Here is a 22,524-nt window from a genome sequence, read left to right on the forward strand (position 1 = left end):
TCACCCAGGCTCGATGCTGATGCCAGACCCCTGTCACAGCAGGGAATTGCTCAGGAGCAGAGCTTTTCAATCCTGCAGGCACCACAGCTCACTGAAGGGATAACAGCATGCTGTGTCAGGACACCACCCTGATAAACCCAGGGCCTCATGCATTGGAGGCAGGGGAAAAGGGGAAAAGCCTGAATTCCCCAGTCCTTGTGCAGCTGGGGGTCTTGCAGGGTTCATTTGAGCCCAGGAGGAGGCTGAGTGTGGAAAGAAGAGCCAGGAACCCCCTTGATGCCAACTGGGGGTGAGTTTCCCCTTTACCCTGTCACAGAGTTCCTGCCTCTCAGAAATGCATCACCAGAATTTCCCATTTTTTTCCCTCCCTGTTCTTCCTAGCAAGTTTTCCCACATTTTTCTTCACAGTGGCTCCCAGCTCACAGAGCACCTTCCTGTGGTCCTGCAGCTGCCTCTGCCTGCTGAGCTTGAAGGCTTTAAGCTGTCCCTGAGTGTCCCTTGGACACCCTGCCCAGGCTGACCATGCCAGGGGACCCCTCTCTGCAAGGCTGCTGCTTCCTACCCAAGGAGGAAACTTGCTGGGGCTCTGTGAAGCAACAGCAAAACCTTTTTCTCCCTCATTTCTTCAGTCCATCTCTTCTAAGAAGGTAACAACCCCTTGTTTTTAAAGAAGGGGTCACTTTTAGGCTTTTCTCATAGGATCACTACGGTTGGAAAATCCCTCTTAGATCATCAAGTCCAGCCATCAACCCAACACCTCCACCTCGTTCACCACTAAGCCACATCCTCAAATGCCACATCCACAGGTTTTTTGAGCACTCCCAGGGATGGTCGCTCCACACTGCAGGTCTCTCCTCATCTTCTCAGCATCAGGAGCCGTGTTCTGGAAACAGGGAGCTCTCAGGGCTCAGGGACAGACCTGGGCTCTGCACCCTGAGCTGCTCCTTCCAGCCCTTTAAAGCCTGGCTTTTGAAAACAAAACAAACCAAAACTGAAGTGAAAGAGGCTTTTTCTCCACCGTGCCAAGCTCTGGCAGCGAGCAGGGTGCCAGCTCTGCTCCTGAGCTGCAGTGAGCAGCTGCTGCTCGTGGAGATGCTCAGCTCTGGAGGGCTCTGAGGGAAAACTGCCCGAGCATCGAGCACCGAGCTCTCCCACACGTGCAGAGGCACTTGCTAAGCCCCAATAACTGTGCTGCAGGGTATCTTTTGCCTTTTTATTGTGCAGGGATTAAAGCCTGGCAGCCTCGATCAGAAAGCTGTCCTGATTGCTCACAAACTCTCAGCCTCCCTGGTTAAAACTGATTTAAAGAGACGGGAAAAGCAATGAGAAATCAGCTCCCGCTCCGTCCTTTAAAACAAACTTAATTTTGACACCTAATTATGTGCAAGTCAGACCCATTCCGATTCCCTTTGCCAAGCTGCTTTTTAGTTTGGATCTCACAGGGTGCTCACCCTCACGGGGAGGGAGGCTTTGCTCAGGAGGAAGGAGAAACTCCTGGAGAGGAGAAAGGCTGAGGGAATAAAGGTACCTGCAGCACGATGCTGCCTCTGCCCCTCACCTGCTCTGTGACCTTGGGCACGTGGCTCTGGCATCTGGGCTTTAATTTCCTTGCTTTTAAAAGAAGGGAAGCATCAGTTTCCTCCTCCACATGGTATTTAGAGACAACGAACTGCGAAGTGCTGAACCCGAGCAGTGAAACCTTTCCCGAAGCCTAATGACAGCTCCAGAGAAGTAGCTGAATATATAGCTGAAAGTAGTAGAATATATCCATTTTCCCCCATCTCTTTAAGCAGAGCTGAGGAAGAGAAAAGAAAGTCCCTGCCCTGGCTGAGAGCAAGCAGCAGCACTGCAAGTGATGCACGGAAATGTAGGGAACGCGCTGGAGTGCAGGAATTCGGTTACAAGGCTCGTTTGCAAATTAATGGCTAAATCAATTAAATGAAAGCATGGGATTTCTCTTGAGGAAAGTCTAGTCACGGTGGCAGGGAGAAGGGGAGGGGTTGTGGAGCAGGGATGACATAATCACGTTTGCGAATCACCAGCAGTGTGCACGCTTTAATCCATTAATGGGGTTTTTATCTGGGATCATAAAAAGCAGGTTACATTCAGCCTGGAAGGGAGCGAGGGCTGGAGGAGGGGGGGGGGGAAGAGAAAGACACAGAGGGAGAGAGAGGCAGAAAGCAAGGGAGAAAGAGAGCACAATTCGCTCGGTGGATTGCCTGCAAGCTTGGGGCTGACAATTCGGGATCTCAGGAGAGCAGCTTCTCAGAATACCACGCTCTCCTCCGAATGGACCGACGGCAGACAGTGGTTCAGTCCTGCTGATATTTTTTAAGCCCTCCTCGCAGTTTGATGGGCATTCCCAGTGCTTTTGTGCACGTCTCGAGAAGCGTTGACGTGGAAAGGAGCAGCGAGGAGGGGGAGGTTGGAGGAGAAAGCTGCAGCTCCTCTAAAACCACGGAGGGCATGCACGGGAGGGAGCAGGCTGGGGAGGAGGGCGAGGCGGGGGCACCTCGCACCATGGTCCCCCGGTGCCGCGCAGTTCCGGAGATGTCCCTGCTGTGACTGGACACACCATGAGCATCTGGGAGCTGCTCCTGGCTTTCCTGGTGGTGCTGCTGATGCTCGTGGCCCTGCTGGCCAACGTGCTGGTGCTGATGTGCTTCCTGTACAGCGCCGACATCCGCAAGCAGGTCCCGGGATTGTTCATCCTCAACCTCACCTTCTGCAACCTGTTGATGGCCGTCTCGAGCATGCCCCTGACCCTGGCCGGGATCATTTACAAAAGTCAGCCGGCAGGAGATCAGGTCTGCCTCGCTGTGGGCTTCCTGGAGACTTTCCTCACCACCAACTCCATGCTGAGCATGGCAGCTTTGAGCATTGACAGGTGGATTGCTGTGGTCTTCCCTCTAAGCTATCACTCCAAGATGAGGTACCGAGACGCCGCTCTCATCCTCAGCTACACGTGGTTGCACTCGGCGTCCTTCCCCATAGTGGCAGCTTCTCTCTCCTGGGTGGGTTTCCATCACCTCTACGCCTCCTGCACGCTCTACAACAAGAGACCAGAGGATAGGACACAGTTTGTGATTTTCACTGGGCTCTTTCATGCCCTCAGCTTCCTCCTCTCCCTGGTAGTGCTGTGCTTCACGTATCTCAAAGTGCTGAAGGTGGCACGGTTCCACTGCAAGCGCATCGACGTGATCACGATGCAGACCCTGGTGCTGCTCGTGGACATCCATCCCAGGTAAGCTTCCCCTGACTTCAGCAGCCGCTCCCAGCAGAAGTGAGGAGGGGGCTCGGTGTTGTGGTAAATAGAGAATAATCTGTCTCACAGCAGGGGATGGGGAGGGGGAGGAGACGAACATCCTCTCAGCCTGTTTCTGTTCTGCACGGTTCTTTTCATTTGTGTTTAATTCTCTGATTGCTGAACTCATTTTTTGTCAGGCTTAAGGACTTGTTTTGGGAGGGAGAGCAAATGCACAGGCAGCTTTGGCCAAGCATGCACTTCCCTTTGAGACAGTGATCAGATCTCTGCCCTTTATCTCTGAAGGTGGATTTAGTGGTTGATAGCTTTGCATATTTTGGGCACTGTCAGCCCTAAACCCGTTGCTGGATCCCTGAGAGGGAGGAGGCTTCACATGTCCCTTGGAGTTTGGAAGGGAAGCTGAGGACTGCCTGCTGCTCCTTTTCCCAGCAGTTTCCCCGTTGCTGTGCTCTCTGTAACTTCATCATTCCTGAAGGCAGAATCCTTAAGGGAATTGCATCTGCAAAATTCATGTGCTCGAATGCCTGTACTTAAACCTTAAGTGAGAGAGAATTCAGTAGCAGCGTTAATGTGACAAACAGGGGATGTATAAAGCTCGTTTCAAATGGGAGATTTTAGGCAAGTCCCCTGTGCCTCGAGACAAGAGGAGAAAAGTCCCCAGGGACTGGCAGGATTGTGGGCTGGAAGGCAAGAACCAAACAGGGAGAGGAGGGTGTGCAGAAGTCACACCAGGGATTATGCACAAGCCATAAATCTTGCATAAATAATCGATGTATAGGTCTGGAAGGGATGCAGGTTTGGTGTGTGATACAGGGAGGAAATCTGCTTGGAAGAGAGGAGAGCAGAGAGCAGAGAGAGAGGGCAGTCCCATGCCACACATGCCATCTGACCATCCCTGCTCCCCTTTGCTCCACCAGCCTCTCCATCTGCAGCAGCCGGGAGCAGAGCTGCAGGGCTTGGAGCACATGTGGCTGTCCTCAAACACAGGTCATGCTTTGGGGATGCCTGAGGCTAAGACAAATAAGTCTGGAAGGATCAGGGCAGGGCAGCGCATTTCAGAGGAACAGAAACATTTGCTCAGAATCCTCCTGTTAAGCTGTTTGAGCTGTCTCTTGACCAAGAATGCAGAGCAGAACTTTGGGCAAGTTTTGCTGCCGTTCTTGAGAAATATGGGGATAAATCTTCCCTCGTTCACCAAGTCACACTGAGGAAAAAAACACCCTCCTGTCCTATGTGCTGTCTGATGGATGAACTGTGCCTCGACTGCCTCAGCTCCTGCAGCAAGAGGAGATGTGGTGCTTACTCCCAGGAAAGTGCCACAAACCCACCAGGGCTGTTTGAAACCCCACTCATTTTGCCTAATGCTAAAAGTATGCCTGGACTGCACAGCAAAGTTTAGTAAAAGGGCAAAACCCTCAGTGTTGCTTCTCCTCCCTGCATTTTTTCTGGTTGAGGTTGATTTGAGGGTGTTTGTGCATTTTGTGATGCTCTCACTGCGGGGTGGAGGCCCTGGAGATGTGGGAATGATGCTTCCTCTCTTCAGGGGAGCCAGAGCTGTGCAGGCACTTTGCTGTGAGTAACCTGCACCACTGTACCTCTGGCACCAGGTTATTCTGGGGCCTCTCTCTGAGAAAGGAGCTTTAGTTTCTTTTCTTCCTTGCAGAGCTGGGGGCTGATTAGACCCCTGGAGGGGCTGCTCTAACCAGTGGCAGGTCCTGTGCTGAAAGGGGCAGACCTCACTCACCAGCCCTCCTGTGGGAGCTGCACAGGGGCTGCAGCTCTGCTGGCAGAGTCAGAGATGCTCAGAAACATCCGACAGAACAAAAGGCATCGTTTGCATTGTGTAACAGGCAATGTCAGGTGCACTGTAGTACCTGACAGCACAGCTGTGGCTGCTGGGAGAGCCCAAACCAGAGAACAAAGTTTGCAATCCCACTTTAGGCTACTCTGACTCATGGCAGGGTCCAGTTTCAGCGCTGGGAAACATGTACAGACAATTTTCTGCTTCCCATGACTCAGAATCCACCCGCAGGGGGGTCTGGTGGCAGGAGTTGTGACAGATGGCTTTATTACCTGTGACTTAGAAGGACACGAGTGATCTCCTGAAGATCATTCAGGACTAGCACAAAGGAAACCTCCAAATACCCTGCAAATATGTGTGAATGTTTAGGGCATGTGGCATTTCAAGTTAGCTGAGGCTTTTTTAGTGCTTCCTGCTTTTTCCTTCTTCTTAAGACTGAAATATCTTGGGTATTGTGGGAGATTTGGGCAAAACTTCACTTAAGTGCTTAACCCATGTATTTCTTAATTCAAATTATCTGTACTATCTTTTTGGTGTATCCAGCTCCACACATCTTATTTTAAACTTTGTTTAAAATACCAAACCTTCAAAGGGATATAGCTCAGATTTCCCAGGATATTAAAATCTTTAAATGAAAGCTTGGCCAATAATCCTGTTCTATTACTGATGTCACTGCTAGAACTCACACGTTTCTTATCTTTGTGCATGAAAGTGTGTGCAAAACCAAAATATTCATCTGTGTGCATGGTCTACATGAAGGAGTGAGATAAAATACCTTCCTCTGTGATGTGGTATTTATTGGACACATCTGGAAGGGCTGAACAAAAGAAATGGGTTTAAGTCTACCAGGACAGTCATGGGTGAGCTGCAGGAGGGAGAGACAGCTTTGCATGTGCCAGAAAGGAAAAGATGGGGCTGGGGAAACAGAGACAAAAATTACACCACCCTCTCCTCCCTAACAAGACCTCAGTTGAACCTGCTTTGGAGAGTCACTTTCCTGTATTGCCATGGGCTTGGGATATTCTGAATTTGAGAACACAGGTCTTAAACAAAGCTCATGAAACTCTCAGATCATTTTTCTGCACATAAAAATACTCCAAGTTCCCCAGCTCTTGTAGAATTGAAAGCACACAGGTTCCCTTGAAAAGGTGGAATTTTTTTACCCTTTCTCAGCTGTCATTTCTAGCTGCAAATAACTCACATATAGAACATGTAGCACCTTTAAATGTGTCATATTCTTTAAGAGAAAGACAATTTGTTAGAACAAACTTTTCCTCCAGTATTTATTTCATCACATCATGATAGCTGCTCTGGGCCTGGCAATGTAAGACCAAATTTAGAAAGGAACAAAAGAAATGCTTTTTCTTCCACAGAACTGAAGGAACTCATTGCCACAGAGAGCACTGAAACACACTGAGATCCTCAGGACACAACATGTGTTGATAAAACATTTACAGATGAAGTAAATAATGTAAGGGTATGGCCATGAGCCTCAGAGCTGTGAGAGTGTGGAGCCTGAGAGTGAGTCATCAATTAAAAATTTACAACAAAAATGGAAAGACTAATGCCCAACAGTTGGGTTTAAAAAAAAATAAAAATAAATATATATATGAGTGCAGGACATGGGCCAGGCCATTGAGTTTGCCTGAGAAGTGACTGTGTCACTGTGAGATCTGTGCAAGGAGTCAGCAACTCTGCCATGGGCACAGAGAGGGGTTCAGGATGCCAGTCTGGCTTTGCTGTGCCCTTCCCAAAGGGATTTATTGAGGTACAGGCAGTCCTGGCACTGTGGGACATCCCAGTGCTGCCCAATCCACCTGCCTGGAGCAGACAGGGGCTCATCCACCTCCCTCAGAAACCACGGGGAGCACAGGAGTCCCTCAGGCAGGCAGAGGAGGAGGATGAGCCTTCACATTAATCACTGTTTTCACAAGCCAGCGTGCTGATTTCAGGGATTTTTCTGCACTGAAAGCAAGGTCTCAGCCCTGTGCTCCTTGCTGGCAACCCGAGGGGATTCAGAACTCTCTGGTGGCCTGCTGAGACCACCAACAGAAAGCCCAAAGGAAAAGCTCCAGTCCTAAAATACCATAGGTAGGAAAGAAACCAAGGTGTGACTAATTTAAACTTGTTTAGCTAGGACCAGGGCTGGTTTGAGGTGAGCAATGAGGATGTCCCAGGACCATGGATTTATTAAACAATTCCAGCTTTGTGGAGCATTCAGCCCTGCAGATCTGATGGGATGTTTATGGCCACACACCTCTGGGACACAGTCAGAGCTCCCAGGTTGGGCTGGAGGTTCAGAGTGTTCTTCTTCCCCTCAGGATTTTGTTGCTCTGTTGGGTATCTTGCTGGGATGTTTCTCCTCTCCAAGGCAGTGGTGTTGGGATTGCTGTGTCAAGGGAAGGAGCATGTTGCCTATCCCACTCTGAAGGAATTTGAATGAGTTAGAGACAGGACCTCTGAGTTGTTTTTGATGATGTGGTTTATTTTCTTATCTTCTACATAGGAAGGGTGAGCTCGGCTCACATCTTTACTGCCTGGTTCAGAAGGTTCCCAGACCCTAAGCTGCAAGACCTTTTAAGGATTTATTGACCAATTAAACACTGCTACTAAGGATATGTATGGTTTTTGACTCAATCCTTAAATATTCCATCTTATGGACCCATGCTACAGTGTGAGTTTCTTAGCCAATCCTGTTATGACTCACAAACCCACAGTGCTGCATTCTGAACTCCTTGTTCACCTCTGTAACTACTTTTATTTTTTCTATATCTTAAATTCTAAAACTCTAAACCTTCCTCTTTTTAACTTGACGTGTCTCTGCATTAAACTACAAATCCACATTCTCACTTCCAGCACCTAAGTCTGGAAGCCTTTTCCAAGGTCTCCTGAGTTTAATTCTAAGCTTTGGCTTACAAGCCCAAAGTCCTGAGAATTCCCTGCATTTTGGATTCCAACAGGATATTTTCCAATTTTTATTGGATAATATTTGGATATTTCTGAGTATCACCTTGCCTGCCAATACAGCTTACAGTAATTCAAGAGGGATCTGCAAACTGAATTCAAGGATGAAATCCACCAATTTTTCTACAGATCAGTTGATATAATGGGGGTGTGTGTACACAAATATACAGCCACGTATTTGTCAGGAACACACAATGCATTAATATTTGGTTTTGTCCCATTTAAATGCAGTGTTTACCTTTGTAGCTACTTTTATTTCTTCTATATCTTAAACTCTAAAATTCAAACCTTCCTCTTTTTAACTTGATGTGTCTCTGCTTTAAACTACAAATCCACATTCTTGCTTCTAGCACCTAAGTCTGGAAGCCTTTTCCAAGGTCTCAGATCAAATCCTGAGTTTAATTCTAAGCTTTGGCTTACAAGCCCAAATTCCCTGCATTTTGGATTCCAACAGGATATTTTCCAAGTCTCTGAGTATCACCTTGCCTGCCAATACAGCTTACAGTAGTTCAAGAAGGAGCTGCAAACTGAATTCAAGGATGAAATCCACCAATTTTTCTATAGATCAGTTGATATAATGGGTGTGTGTGTGTACACAAACATACAGCCACGTATTTGTCAGGAACTTTGTGGAGGGTAAGACGAACAGACAATGCTTTAATATTTGGTTTTGTCCCATTTAAACGCAGTGCACAATTAAACCAGCTTGTTCTCCATCATTCCATGGTGAACTGGAATTGGGAATTGTTGCCTGGTGTTGCTTGTGCCTGATGTTGTGGTTTGTGTTGGATGTCACACAGCGTGCGAGAGCGGTGTCTCGAGGAGCAGAGGAGACGGAGGCAGCGGGCGACGAAGAAAATCAGTACCTTCATTGGTACCTTCATCCTTTGCTTTGCACCTTATGTAATCACAAGGTAAGTGGGATTCCAGGACCTACATCCTGGAAAAGGCTGCTGAGATGCACTCCTGGCTCAGGGAAGTAGGGCACTCTGAGCCAGAGCAGGATTCCAGTCTCCTGGGGAAATCTGATGTGCCGCTTCCACTCCCATGGCAGAGGTTGTGTTTACTGAGCTGACAAATGATGTAAAATGTCCCAGTGCTTCTCCTCCCAGTCCTGATGCAGTCTGAGGGTCAGACTCTGCTCACTCAGCCCAGCCCATGTGCTGCTTGTGTGGGAGGGATTAAGGAAGTCCATAAGGTTTTGCAGGTGATGCCTCAGGTTTGGCTTTTCTATTTTTCACATTCTGTGCTGCTTTAGTGTGTGGGTCTGAGCTTCACATGAGGGGATGGTGAGCTCTGTGCACAGAGCAGGGAGACAAAACAATTCCTGCTCCAGCTGGGCACCAAGGACAAATGATCCAAATCTCAGGCTGGGAAGACTGAGAAGAAGGATGGGACTTGATGGGCTAAAGCTGTAATTGGGCAATTAACTCCAATATGCAAGTAGACCAGAACTTATCAAAGTGAGAGACCTCGTGACTGGTTGTCCATTTTTTGTGACTATTTTGGTTCATCCTGGGTGCAGCCCTGGCTGGGCTCTTGTGCTGCCCAAGGTGGATCCATGGAGGAGATCCTTTGGATAAATCCCTGCTTTATTCTTTAGCTCTTCCCAGCCTCTGTTCTAGGGCAGCCTTCACCAGACATCATGGACATTTTTTGGTTGTCACCTACTGCTCTGACTGACTTCCCAGTCCAGGGGTTGATCTCCAGGGAAAATCTTGCCTGAATAGCTCAGACTGTAAAAATTTGGCCAACAAAATTCTACTGAGGTGAAAACATGGTCCACAGACTCAAGCAACAGTTTCGTCTGATTGGGTAGGGTTTATTGGTCATAAATATCAAATATCAAAGCTGTGCTAGCTCATAACTGAAAAATCTTCTGGTGATTTATGGTAGATATCTATCCACCAGCTTATCTTTGGAAATGGGTCCTGTGGGAAACACTAAATTACTCCTGTGAAATAAAGAGTGTTAGAAAGTGAGTACATCCAGAAAAAAAAGTTATCTAGCTGTTAAAGGAGATTTACAGCTTGCATTCCTTATTACAAGATTTTGGAAAAACTGAGATGCTGCTATGCACAACAGAGAAAGAAAAAAAATTAAGGTATCTCCTATTCCAATACTATTAAGTAGAAATTAGTGGGGCTGACCTCATTCAAACCCAGATCCACCTTGAAAAAGGTAATCAAAAAAATCTAGATTAAGAGTCACTATAATTGAACTTTTGGCCAATCCTGAGCTTTTCCAATTTAGTCTTTTACCCTGAATTCCCAGAATTAGAAAATTTAAGTCATTTACTAGAATTACCTTCACTTTCCCTTCATGGCCACAAGACACCACTGCAAGCCATGCACTTAAATGGACTGAAAGGACTTGTAATTAAGGACATTTAGCCTTAATTCTCAAGCTGCAAGATGTTTGTCTTTTTCCAAATGGTTAATTTTCATTTCATGCTAGGTCTCTGAACTTCCTGAAAATCCTCCCAGTCACAGAATAGCTGGCAGCTCATCCTGAGTGACACCAAGTGCTCTAACCAGAGCTGTCAGGAGTATTTTTGTGCTCCTCCAAAGGCATCTCAGCACTCAGGCACCACCTCCCCACCTCTCTTCACTCCATGGCATCCCAATTTGTGTCCCAGTAGCCTTAAAATACAGAAGAGGGGGTAGAAAAATCCTGAGCCTCCTCCCTTTAGTCTGTACAAGGATCAATGTTCTCCTGCTGAGGAACAGCTTCTCCACAGAGGGTGATGTGAGAGAGGGAAAATGCAGGTCCTGGATGCATGAGGATGTTTTGGGGTAGGGTGGGAGCTGGTCAGACATGTCAGGAGGGGTGAAGCCTCCCACATTCCTGTCCTCTTCAATTCTGATGTGTAAAATGATCACTGCACATCATTGTCACCACTAGAAATGAAGGGATGGGACTGTTTTGGGCTAGGAATGATTTATTGCTCAGGCAAACATCAGTCTCAGAAGCTGTGAGATTTCAGAGGAGCAGGCATTCAGCCATAGCTCAAGAGCAGTCACAAGTTCTTTGTTACAAGGCAGTCTAGAACTTTCTAACCCAATGGACAGCTGCCACAGGGTTTGTTTTGCTTTTCTGACCTATCACCTTTACTCACTGAGGATACTTTTGTCCAATGGGTTTCTGTCTCACAGGCACAGATCTGCTTCTGTTATAATTCTAAACTCTCAGTTTATTCCATACAGCCCCACCCTACATTAGAAACCCTTCACCATCTATCAGTGCAGTTTCTCACTGACTTCAGGCATATTCTTACTTACAGCTATAGAAATAAGAGTTTATGGTTTTTCTGCTTAATATCTGTGTATTGTATTTTTACATCAATCCAAGCTTCTCCCAAGGCTGCAGATCAAACCCTTCAGTGTCTGTGGGAGTTCCTGTTTTTCTGATTCCCACAGCTGCCCAGCAGGCTGAGGGGAATTCCCTCTTGAGCTCCCTCACAGACCCTGCTGGACACCTGCAGGGTTGGGTGTTCCAGGACACATCCCTGCCTGCCCTGGGCCTCACACACAGGGCTGAGCACCCTGACACCAGGATTTTAACTGTGTGAGCAAGTGTGTAATTGTGTGTAGTTTCTGGACCACGTCCAGTGCTCTGCATTCTCAAAAGAGACACAATCAATCCCAGTTCAATCCATGGACAGAAGTCAGGAGAGGGAGTGCCTTGCTCAGCCTCTCCTAATCAGCAATATATTTCAATTTAACATGCTTTTAAGTGCTCCCTGAACTGGGGGCTGACAGCAGCAAACCACAAGGTTTCACTGTAACATCTTCCTGTTTCCACACTAAAAGTATTCCATGAAGGAGAGAAGGAGTTGTGCTCATGACCCCAGACAGAAAAATGCTTCTCTGGATAAACCTGAGTTTTTCAGATCACACTGAGGTAAAAATCAGATTATCACTTAATTTATCAAGAAAAATCTCTTCTAATTAGTTCAGTGGATGATCTTAAGTAGTGATTCAGGATCTGATTGCCTTTGGCCCAGTGTCTCCACTTTACCAGCATGACAGGTGTAATCCCCCCATTATGTATTTCTAGGCAGAGATTGTTTCTTGTTTTGTAAAATAACCTGCTGGTACACATTTCTTCCTTTGCTGTATTTATCATTATGCAATTAAATATACTTGTTCCAAGTCTCTTTTCTCCAAGGAACTTTTTCATAAGAAAAATGAAGATAAGTCATACAAGTTTCTAAAATTCATTTCCAACTCCAGGCATTTCATACTGAAATACAGAACTTTGCTCATGTTAGTTAATAAGTCAGTGTGTGAGGAAATTGGCCTTAAATTAAAAATCCTGCAGTAATAGCAGGCAGAAGTTCATAATCCCATGCCCTCAGGTTACAGAGGAGGATGGTGGAACAGGCAGAAGATGATTAAAATTCTGTTGTATCATCTCTGGGGGATAGGGGGGTAAGCAAACCCTGGGTTTAAACTGTTGTTTGCCCTCTGCATATGCAGATCCTGCTTGGGCACACAAGAAGCTCAGAATTCTTCTGCAATTTGTGTTCTTCAGCATCCCAGCTGGGTGGGCACATGTTCAGTAAAATATTTTAGTGTAGTGGTTAACTGCACATGTAAATAAAGGATTTCCAGTATTCATTGTGGGTGTGGAGATCAAGGTCACGCTCTTCAACATGGAATTCTTGTTTGTTTACTGAAGGGGAAATAAAATAATTGGATAGCAGTGTGAAATGACACACTCTACAGAGCTGTGAGTTTCTAAAATATGAACAAAACATCACAGAAAAAGAGCTTACAGCTTTGAAATAAAAAGGGTTTGAAGACCAGACAGTAGAAGAGAGGCTTATGAAAGCAAGCCAGGGAATTATGTAGTTGATACTGTAAAATTTAATTTACAGGTAGCACTGAAATATTAATGTACCTTCACTGAAAATGTCTTCTTTTAGGTTGAAATGTTTCATGAAAATGGAAGCTGTGCATATAATTTCCCTCACAAATCAGAATCAAAACCTTTCAAAGGCAATAAATTCTGTGATGTGCCTTGAAAGGCTGACATTTAATTGTTTGTACATGAAATGGAAATGCATAGCTCAGGGTTTGGCTACATTTCTGTGTTTGCTGCTTGATAACAGCAAATGTAATTTACTATAAAAAATAATGCATGAAAATTGAAAAATGTGTAAATGTCAAGGAAGCTTACAGAACGCAAGGAAAATATTTAAGATCTTGTTAATAAAAGTGTAAGCTTTTCATTTGATCAGTCAATGAAGGTAAAATTAGCAAGTCTAGGCTTGCAACCCCGAAGTGTCTGCTTGATGTGCTTTAAATGGAGATTGTTAATGTCTCATAGAACTGACTGACAGAGCCTCAGACACAAATTTGTCATATTCTGGTTATTCGAGGCATCCGCTGAATTTAATTAAACGTAATCAAATTCACATCTGTAAAGCACTCAGTAAAAATAAATCATCCAAATGAGGTTCAACGTGGTGAAATTCAAAATGTGAAGTAGGCATTGAATAAATGAAGTGGAGAACAACAGGGATGGCTCATGGTAGATTACAAAGCAAATATGACTCAGTAGATGATTAATTTCAAAATTGTCAATTCTCATTTTAGAACACGTTAACGTGGATGCCATAAGTTGCATTTTATTAAAGAAGAGAGAATACACCAGATGAGACCACCTGGAAACTTGAGCAGATGAAAATTATGTCTCAGTTCTGATCTTTGTGGGAAAGATAATGACCATGGATTACAGGGAGAGGTTGAAAGAACATTTCTTTAGTTGAGATGAGAGAGAAATGGGACAGAGAAGGGTTCTTTGGGACCTCAGAGCTGCTGAGCCAAGCAGCACCAGTGGAGTGGCACCAACAATTCCCAAGTATTTTCATTCCCTGGTCACCTGAAATCTCCCTCACATTGACTGGACTGTGACATCTGCCAGCATTATTTTAAATAATACATTGTAGTGAAAGGTTATGGAATGGGAATGACTGAGGGAAAAAAATCCTCCTCTCTAAACTGCTTGAAGTACCAACATTATTGTCATTGCTGCTGCAGGAGCCACCCTGCAGGATGCTCCCTGGAGGTGGTGCTTTGTCAGGAGAAAGTATTTCCCAGGCAGATTTAAGAGCACCTGCTGCTGCAGACAGGTCCAGCAAAGACTGACCTGCCACGTGGGCTCTGTAACAGCACACATTTAGAGGCTCTTTGACCTCTAAAAAATCAATATTTTCTAACAGCTATGGAGGCATATTGAACAGAGCTGCCCTTTGATGCTGCTCAAAGGCGTGGGGAGTTATCAATATTTCCCTGTCAAAAATGCTCTCCCTCAGCACACAGTGAACTATCTGGGCTGGTGTAGGTATGAGGAGTATATTAACCTATTCCCCCTCCTCTTCCCACAATGATTTAAAAGTTTTGTCTTGCTATATTTGTTGCAAATGTGAATCCTTGCCCTTTGAACTGGCCAGTTTTTAAATTCAAGGTATGACACACCACCTCTCAGCGGTGAATTTTTCGTGTGTGCTTCTACAACTCAAACTGTTTGGAGGCACTGAACTCTCTCTAGGAGCTGGACTGGCCCAGAGAGCTGGGTAGCCCTGGTGAGGTGACTCAGGTGCTCTAGAGGTGACACAGAACCACAAGCTCAGACTGGTGCTGGGTTTTTAGGTTGCTCATAGTAGAAGAATTTGACTCCCCTGAGACCAAGCAATGGCACTTGTTTACAGGCCTCAAGTTTACATTTGCAGGCTTTAAAATTTATAAGAGGAGGGCAACAAACATATTTTCACAAGCAGGGCTTTCTTTTCTTTAGTTTTGTTGCAATTGCCCAGCAATGATTTGTGGGTTTGGGGTGGGTTAATGTAATTTATAACTTTCACCCTTTCCCCCTCCCTCTTTCCCCAGACTCGTTGAATTATCCTCTGTGGTCCACATCAACTCCCACTGGGGGATCATTTCCAAGTGCTTGGCTTACAGCAAAGCTGTTTCAGACCCTTTTGTGTACTCTTTGCTACGGCACCAGTACAAGAAGACGTGGAAGGACATCATAAACAAGATCCTCAAGAGGAGCTCCATCAACTCCTCGGCGCTGGCGGGCGAGCCGCACGCCCGGAACCTCCCGCAGCTGAACGAATGAGGAGCCTGGCGCCACGCCTGCCAAGGGATTTTGGTGAAACAACAGCAACTGGCCCACCCCTAGTAGCTCCCCTCAGCTGCCCAGGTTTTGGGGGGCAGCTGTGGGCAGGGTGAAGCCCAGACCGTGTCCCTCCAGCAGCCCGTGTCACACCCAGGCTGCTCTGGACCTCCTCCCTCCGACTGGAAGAGCGCGATTGATCCGTGGTCCTGCAGGCTCCACAAATACAAATCTCCCATTGATTTCCATCAGCAGCTGCATTTCTAGATAAAAAATCCAGTCCTCAGCAGAGGGATTCATGAAGGTAATGGGAGCAAACTGCTGCTGGTGTAAGATTGTTCTGAAAAGCTGCACAGGGATGTTTGTGCTGTGTTTGTCGTTGGCTGCAGGTGAAGCTCCTTCTGATGTAGCTGCCAACGTGGCTTTACAAAAACCACCCCACCCTAGTGGCTTGAGAAGGTTGTTTGTAGAAAATGTCTTAATGGGAAAAGCTTAAAAAAAAAAATCTAAATATTCATCCAGCGCCCAACACAGTTTTCAGCCTTTTCTGATATATATTTTAGGAAGAATCCCATAGAATTGAAGAAAGAGAAAACCCACTTTTGGAGTGTGCTGGATTCAGCCATGTCTTCTCTAAATTTTTAAAGCTATTTACACAGAATCCCACTAATATCCTCCCCATTAAATTTCAGGAAAATACAAATGGTAGTCAGGGTGGAAAGGTCAGGATGCCTCCTGCCTCCCTTCCATATATCTGAGCTCTGAGTAGCTGGATTTTGCTCAAAGCTGCAGATCTGGGCCCTGTGCCCAGGAGGAAAAATAACAAATCTCTTTTTCTGAGGAGTTATTAATCACGGGGCTTTTTCCTACTTAAAGGAAAGATGAGCCTAAGTCTGAGTTTCAAGTATAATTTCCAAAGCAAGTGGAGCACTAATAATGGGCCCCCCTCTCCACCATGAAAGTGGAGCCAATAATCTGAATGCACATCTGAATGTGCAAATCTCTGGAGGTGTCAGTACAAATCTTTATAGCTCTGGATTGCAGTTCTGCATAGGAACATTATTAACATTTACCATGCACTCAGATGCCTGCCCAGATTTTAAAACAGGCTTGGTTAATTAGGCTTCATGAATGCAATGGCAGCTTCAATAACAGCTGACAACTGGCTGTACTGCCATCCATCCCTGCTCATATTCCAACTGTCAATGCCATTCTGAGGAAATAAGGCCTCAGGTTGTGAAAAATGTGGGATTTTTAGTTGCCACTTTCTCTCATGCAAGAGAAGGGCTTGGTGTGCTGCAAAAAATGTCCACTGTTGAATTTTCTGGCCTCTGATTCAAAGCCCAGACTGGGGACTCAGTGAGGGGCTTCACCCCAAAGTCAGTCAATGTCATACCTCAGTTATTATCTGAAGATTATCAGCTACCATGTAAAAAAAAAATTCTGCTTAATTCTTAATTTCAGTTATAAAAAATACCATAATTACAATAAAATCCACACATAATTATAGCCACAGAATTTAAGGAAGCTTTTAAAGCACTGCATTCAAATGAGCCCTTAGCCAGATTAAATAGTCTACCTCATCTTCATTATTTTGCTTCTTAGGCTTAACATAATTTTCTCAGGTGCAATAGATAAAAACACCCAGTTCAATACTTGTTTCTTAAGAAATTCAAGACATATTGATGATTGGATTGTATTGGAATACAGGATGTTAGAAAGTTGAATATTATTGAGTTTAAAAAGACAGAAAGCTCCATACTGAGCATGTTTGACTTAAATTGCACCAGGAAAGGCCACAGCTGTTTCAAACTTACACATGGAGCTGATGCCAAAGCCAATGGGAGGTTTGTATGTCAATAAGGGCAGCTCCAGAAACATTTAAACCTTCAAATTCAAAGAGAGTAAGCTAATTTCCCAGGAGAAAAAAAAAAAAAAGGCATAATCCATGTAGGATGTCTAGTAAAAGATGGAGAATACAGCACTGGACTTGTCTCATTATGCTTGTGTATCACAGTCAGTCACTGGTTGATTTATATCCCACCATGAGCAATAAATCTCTCCCCTTGTATGTGTTTAAAAATTTGTCTCTCTTTCATGGTGCCTTTCTTCCCTAATTAATCTTATAACAGAGAATAGACATGATTTCCCCTCCCTTGCATCAGCTCTCTGTCATATTTTGACCATCTGAAGCAAGCAGGAGTTGTAAATGCTGGTGCTTGACAAACTGCCTCGGCACACGAAATAAAAATACCACCCCAGCATTTCCTGATGACATTTTATAGGATACTCAAAATATGATGCTGTGGCTTGTTAAGTGCTAGAATTTCAGCTGAATTCTCATAGGCAACTGGCAAAATTGTCTAAAATGTGTGTCTCAGTGATGAATGTAGATATGAGTAACTATCTGTCTGCTGAGTATTTTATGTACTGCACAACACTCTGACTGGAGTGAGTTAAAATCCTGCTGGTAAATGTAATGCACAGTATTTATTATCTCTGCTCATGAAGCAGAGCTGTTCTCTTGTCTAACACACGTGTGTGCAAGGAGTGGGGGGGGGGTGGGGGAATTTCCATTTGCTACTTCAATATTTTTGAAAAAGTTTGTCGAGTTTGGCTGCAACCTGTGCCCAAAATCTGGAGCTGCATGTGCAAAATCTGGGCAGCTGCTTAGGCAATATGCAGATCTCTGTTTGTTGTATCTGTGACCCACATGCAGAATCTACTCCTCACACGCATGTTCAATTAACATTTCCTTCAGAGCTTGTGAATTTGGCAGGCAGAGCACTGGCAGATGACTAAGAGAATGTAGTCCTCCACCTTGTTTTGTGGATTCTGAGCTTTTCCCTTTGTTCATTTGAACGGTTTTTACACCATTTCAGGGCCCTAACTGCGAGCTGTGATCCTGGTTTCTGTTTTTCTCTTGAGCCAGTTTGAATGTGAAAATCTGAGTAATTGCAATTGGCAAAAACTAGGAGAGGCTGCTGAGGGTTTGTTGAACAATTATGATGTACCAGGCCCTCTCTTGACATAAATCAAAATAATGGTGGTTGCACCTGAGGGCTGGGTCTTTAGGTGACTTTATCCAGGGTTTATAGATTTCTTCTCTATGTTTAGGGCTCTTTTTTTATGGTATTTACAAATGGAAGGACCTAAGCAGGATTTGGGGAGTTTTTCCAATGTGCAAGTGCTTACTTCCAATGTCAGGCAGCCACATAACTCATTAAGTTCTACCCCTGTTCTTACACTTTGAGCAGATGACCCTAAAAACCTCTTTTCAGCAGCCCCAAATCAGACTTTTCAGAACTTCCCTTTATATCTGAAAATACAATCAAACCTAGAGATTAAAAATGATTCAGACAAATCCTGATGGAGCCTGATGGCTGCTGCAGCTGTAGCCACACATATCACAGCATCCCAGACCAGCTGAGGTTGGAAGAAAGCTCAAAAAGCCCCCAAAAGCCCCCAAAATCCACATCCCTGCCTCTGGCAGTGATTTAACATCTCAGTTTTGCCAATGCACCTAGAAAAAGATCTTGGTCTGCTTCAGGTCAACAGTAAAGTCTTCTGGCAAGGATATTTAAAAAAAAAAAACAACTTTGAGAAGATATTTTAGACTTAACTTCAAAACCCAGCTGTATCAGAACATCTTTAGGAGGCTCCAAAAGTGAGGCAGGACTGGATGTGAATGGGAGGCTGGGAAGTACAAACTGGCTTTGCTGCAGTGGTTTGGGATTCCTTGGCTGCAGTGAGCTTTTCCCAGAGCCCTGTTTGCACCCTGAGAGCTCTCCAAGTCTCTCAGACATTCACTCATCCCAAAGAAAAAGGTGAAAATCCTGTCAAAGCCCTGTAGCTGTGCCATAGATTGGGCTGAGCCCGCAGGAGCAGCACAGCTGCCATGGGAGGATCCTTTTGGGTTTGGGAGGACTCTGATGGTCTTCAGATGGGTTTTGTGGAAACTGCTCACATAGTTTGAATGACCAGAGAGTCTAATTCTTAAAGTCCAGGAGGTTTAGGTCACTTGCAGAATGTGAATTTTTCTGGACCTGCATGTCCAAGGTTTCACAGCTCCCTCTCCTCTCTTAATCCTGAATGAAGAAGGCTCTGAATATCTTGTCCTATACATTTTCATGTGTACAGTGAATATCTCTGGAATAACCCTTTGGAAATTGCTTTTCTCTGCTGTTAGATCTGTCTTCTCCCCACACCCAATGTTCTGATTAAACAAAGCTTAAAAGCAAAGACAGAGCGTTCACACCTCTGTCAGCTCGTTGTTACTCGACTCTAAAAGTCACTGATCAGCACGGAAAGCTCAGCTGGAGCCTGACCCCAGAGTCCCTGGGTGTTTGCTTTGCTGGATTGTGAGGGCTGAGCACAGCTCTTGTGTCTGCAGAATCAGGGATTATGTCTTTGTAACCTGCCCAGACCTGAACAAGTGAGAACAATGTCATTGTAGCCTTAAATCTATTTATTTTTTATTTGCTTCTTATGCTTTCAGCATTCCATATAGTGAACATTTTCGATGATTGAAGTTGGTTTTTTTTTTTTTTTAGGAGAACCATCCTGCTCCAAAAGGCAGCTGTCCCTGTGGGGAGGGTGTAAAAGTTTACACAGAGAAAAGAGCTGCTGCAGTCTTTGTAAAATGTCAGCTTCTTACCTGTACTCCTGGTGGTTTTAGTGTAAATATGTATTTAGGATTGCTGGGTTTTAAGCAAATACTGCTGATCTGTGAGCTGAAGGAGTTGCTGTGGTTCACCCTATATGTCTGTATTTCCAAGGAGGAGGATTAGCCCTACAGGCTCTAAGTGCCCTTCAGAAATGTGTGTGCCAAGAAGCAGAAGCATCAGGGGTGTGACAGCAGGGGTGGCAATTGAGGAGTAAAATAACATTCTTTTTTTGGTTGAAGAAATGTTATTTCACATGCTTTCAATATACCCAAAGGCACAAGTCCATATGGCTGATTATTTACACACAAAGTCATGTCAGGAAAAGGATTTCCATCTGGAATTATTTCTGAGTCACAGAATCATGGAGGGGTTTGGGGTTGGAAGGGAGCTTAAATCCTATCCAGGGCCACCCCTGCCATGGCAGGGACACCTTCCACTGTCCCAGGGTGCTCCAAGCCCTGTCCAGCCTGGCCTTGGAAACTGCCAGGGATCCAGGGGCAGCCACAGCTGCTCTGGGCACCCTGTGCCAGGGCCTCCCACCCTCACAGGGAACAATTCCTAATTCCCAATATTCCATCTACATCTCTGTCAGTTTGAATCCATTTCCCCTTGTCCTGTCACCCCCTGCTCTGGTCCAAAGTTCCTCTCCACCTTTCTGGCATTAGAAAACTGTTTTCTAGTCACTGTAGTTCTACGCTCAGAACTTTAAACCAAATGTTTGTTAAAAGTCATGCAAGGGGCAAAAAAAAAATCAAAAGTCCCCATTCCCTTGGGATTTGGATCCAGTGGTTTTTAATGCAATGCCAGAGCATCCCAGTGAGATTTCAGTGGGAGTGCAGCAGGTCCATGGTGCAGAGCTGGCTGCTGCCCATCCCACTTCCCTGCTCTGCACTGCACTCTGAGCTCTTCCACAAAAACTTCAAAAAGCCCTATCAGGTACCAAAGTGTTTTAATTTACCTCCTGACCACTAAACCCTTGTGCACAGACAGGTAAATTCTCCTCCTGTTTTGCTGATGGGATCAACCAACGACCAACAGAGGGGAAAAAGTACAAAGGAAGGAATGTCATGAATTGAGTGACTTTTGGGAGGAAAATGCCAGTGAAATGCTGGGTGCCCTCAGGGTCACACAGCAAACATGTGACAAGGCTGGGGACAAGTTCTCTGTGCTTTGTGCCCAGCCTCAGTTAAAAAATAGTAAAATAAAGCTACCTGCATCAGCCAGACTAAAGAATGGGTCTTTTTATAGCAGGAACCACAGGGCTTCCCAGACAAGACATTTGAAAACTATTATCACATATTGCCTTGGAAAATAGAAATAGGTAACTAAGAGGTGCCTTGATTAACTTTAGTTACACACAGGGCATTTTTCTAATCCTTAGGATTTTTTTTCACAGCGTTTTTAGTTTTGAAGATTATTTTAGGATTAAAATTTCCATGTATTTGGCAATCACTAATAGTTCCCTTCTGAATTCTTGCAGGAATGTAACTTACTACCCATCCTTCCAGGTACAGTTGGATATAAACTTTTGTCCCTAGATTAGACTATTAGAGGATTATTTCAATTTTTAAAAGGTTATTAGGAGCTGGTTTTACAACTCCTTGCTGCAAGGGGTTGCTTGGGTGAGTAAGGACCATTCATATCATGAGAGGTATAAAAATTCAGTCTGTGTATTTAAAGTATTTATTTTGTTTTGCAAATATTGAAAAGAGATGGTTTCCTATTTCTAAAAGCACCTAGAGCCAGTCTGAAGGAAGATAGTTCTGAAATAACATTGATAGCTGCTGTAGATAGGGCATGTTTGATTACATTATTATAAATATACCACTATAATTTATTGCATTTAACTTTTTTTTTTTTTTATAGCAATGGGGTGTAATTGCAGGGTCTATTTATTAAGGGGGAAAATGGGAATATAAATGAAATCTTTCTAAGTTGCATGGATAAAGGGATGCACAGACCTCTTTGGAATGACAACACACTTAAGAGTGCCATGAGTTAACAGGGATTTTAGGGTCCCAGGTAAGCTAAACTCTGAGAGTCTCCTAAGAGATATTCCAGAGAAACAAATCTATTAACACAAAGGCAAACATGTAAAATCCTCTGTGTCCACAGTTTAAAGGAATACAAGGAAATAATTATTATTCCTGAGTTCAGATTTTGAATAATGGGGCTTGTGCCGTCTGTTCTGTTTACCATGGCTTGTGCTTTGTGGGTACATATCAAATGTTGTAATATATTTTTATTACATAGAGTCAATACAAAGTGACATATATAAATAAATACATACTAAATCTGTATATTGTGATTTTGTTAACTTTACTGTTAATGAAATGTGATTATGACAAATGACTTGGCATGAGCTATTTTTTCATATAAAATTAATGTTTTAAAAAGCCTGTTTCACTTCATTGTTCCAAAAGTCAAGCCTGTGGTGTCATTGCAATGCTATGACCTGGTCAGTCCCTCCCATTTTTTTTTTTTTTTTGGAAAACAGCTACAAAGACCTTTGCAATGGAATATTACTTCATTCCAATATGAGCAACACAAGTGGAAGAACTGGAGAATCTGAATTCACAATGCTTATGTCTAGTTTGGATATGTGTTTAGCCTTGGTACACGTGATTCTGCTTGAGTTGAGTTCTTCCCTGACATCTTGGGCAGGTCTCAGGGTTGGTGTGAAACCAAGGTTGAGAGGCTTC

General features: G+C 44.5%; 1 protein-coding gene across 1 annotated transcript; it reads left to right on the plus strand.

Annotated features, from left to right (window-relative positions):
* Nucleotides 1-2,576: 2,576 nt before the first annotated feature.
* GPR26 (G protein-coupled receptor 26) lies at nt 2,577-15,158 on the plus strand. Its single transcript, XM_059850788.1, has 3 exons — nt 2,577-3,244; nt 8,831-8,944; nt 14,927-15,158. The coding sequence occupies exons 1-3, from the start codon at nt 2,577-2,579 to the stop codon at nt 15,156-15,158; spliced, it is 1,014 nt and encodes a 337-aa protein (XP_059706771.1).
* The last annotated feature ends 7,366 nt before the right edge of the window (nt 15,159-22,524 follow it).

The sequence above is a fragment of the Haemorhous mexicanus genome, chromosome 7 (genome assembly GCF_027477595.1).
Source record: "Haemorhous mexicanus isolate bHaeMex1 chromosome 7, bHaeMex1.pri, whole genome shotgun sequence".
NCBI lineage: Eukaryota > Metazoa > Chordata > Aves > Passeriformes > Fringillidae > Haemorhous > Haemorhous mexicanus.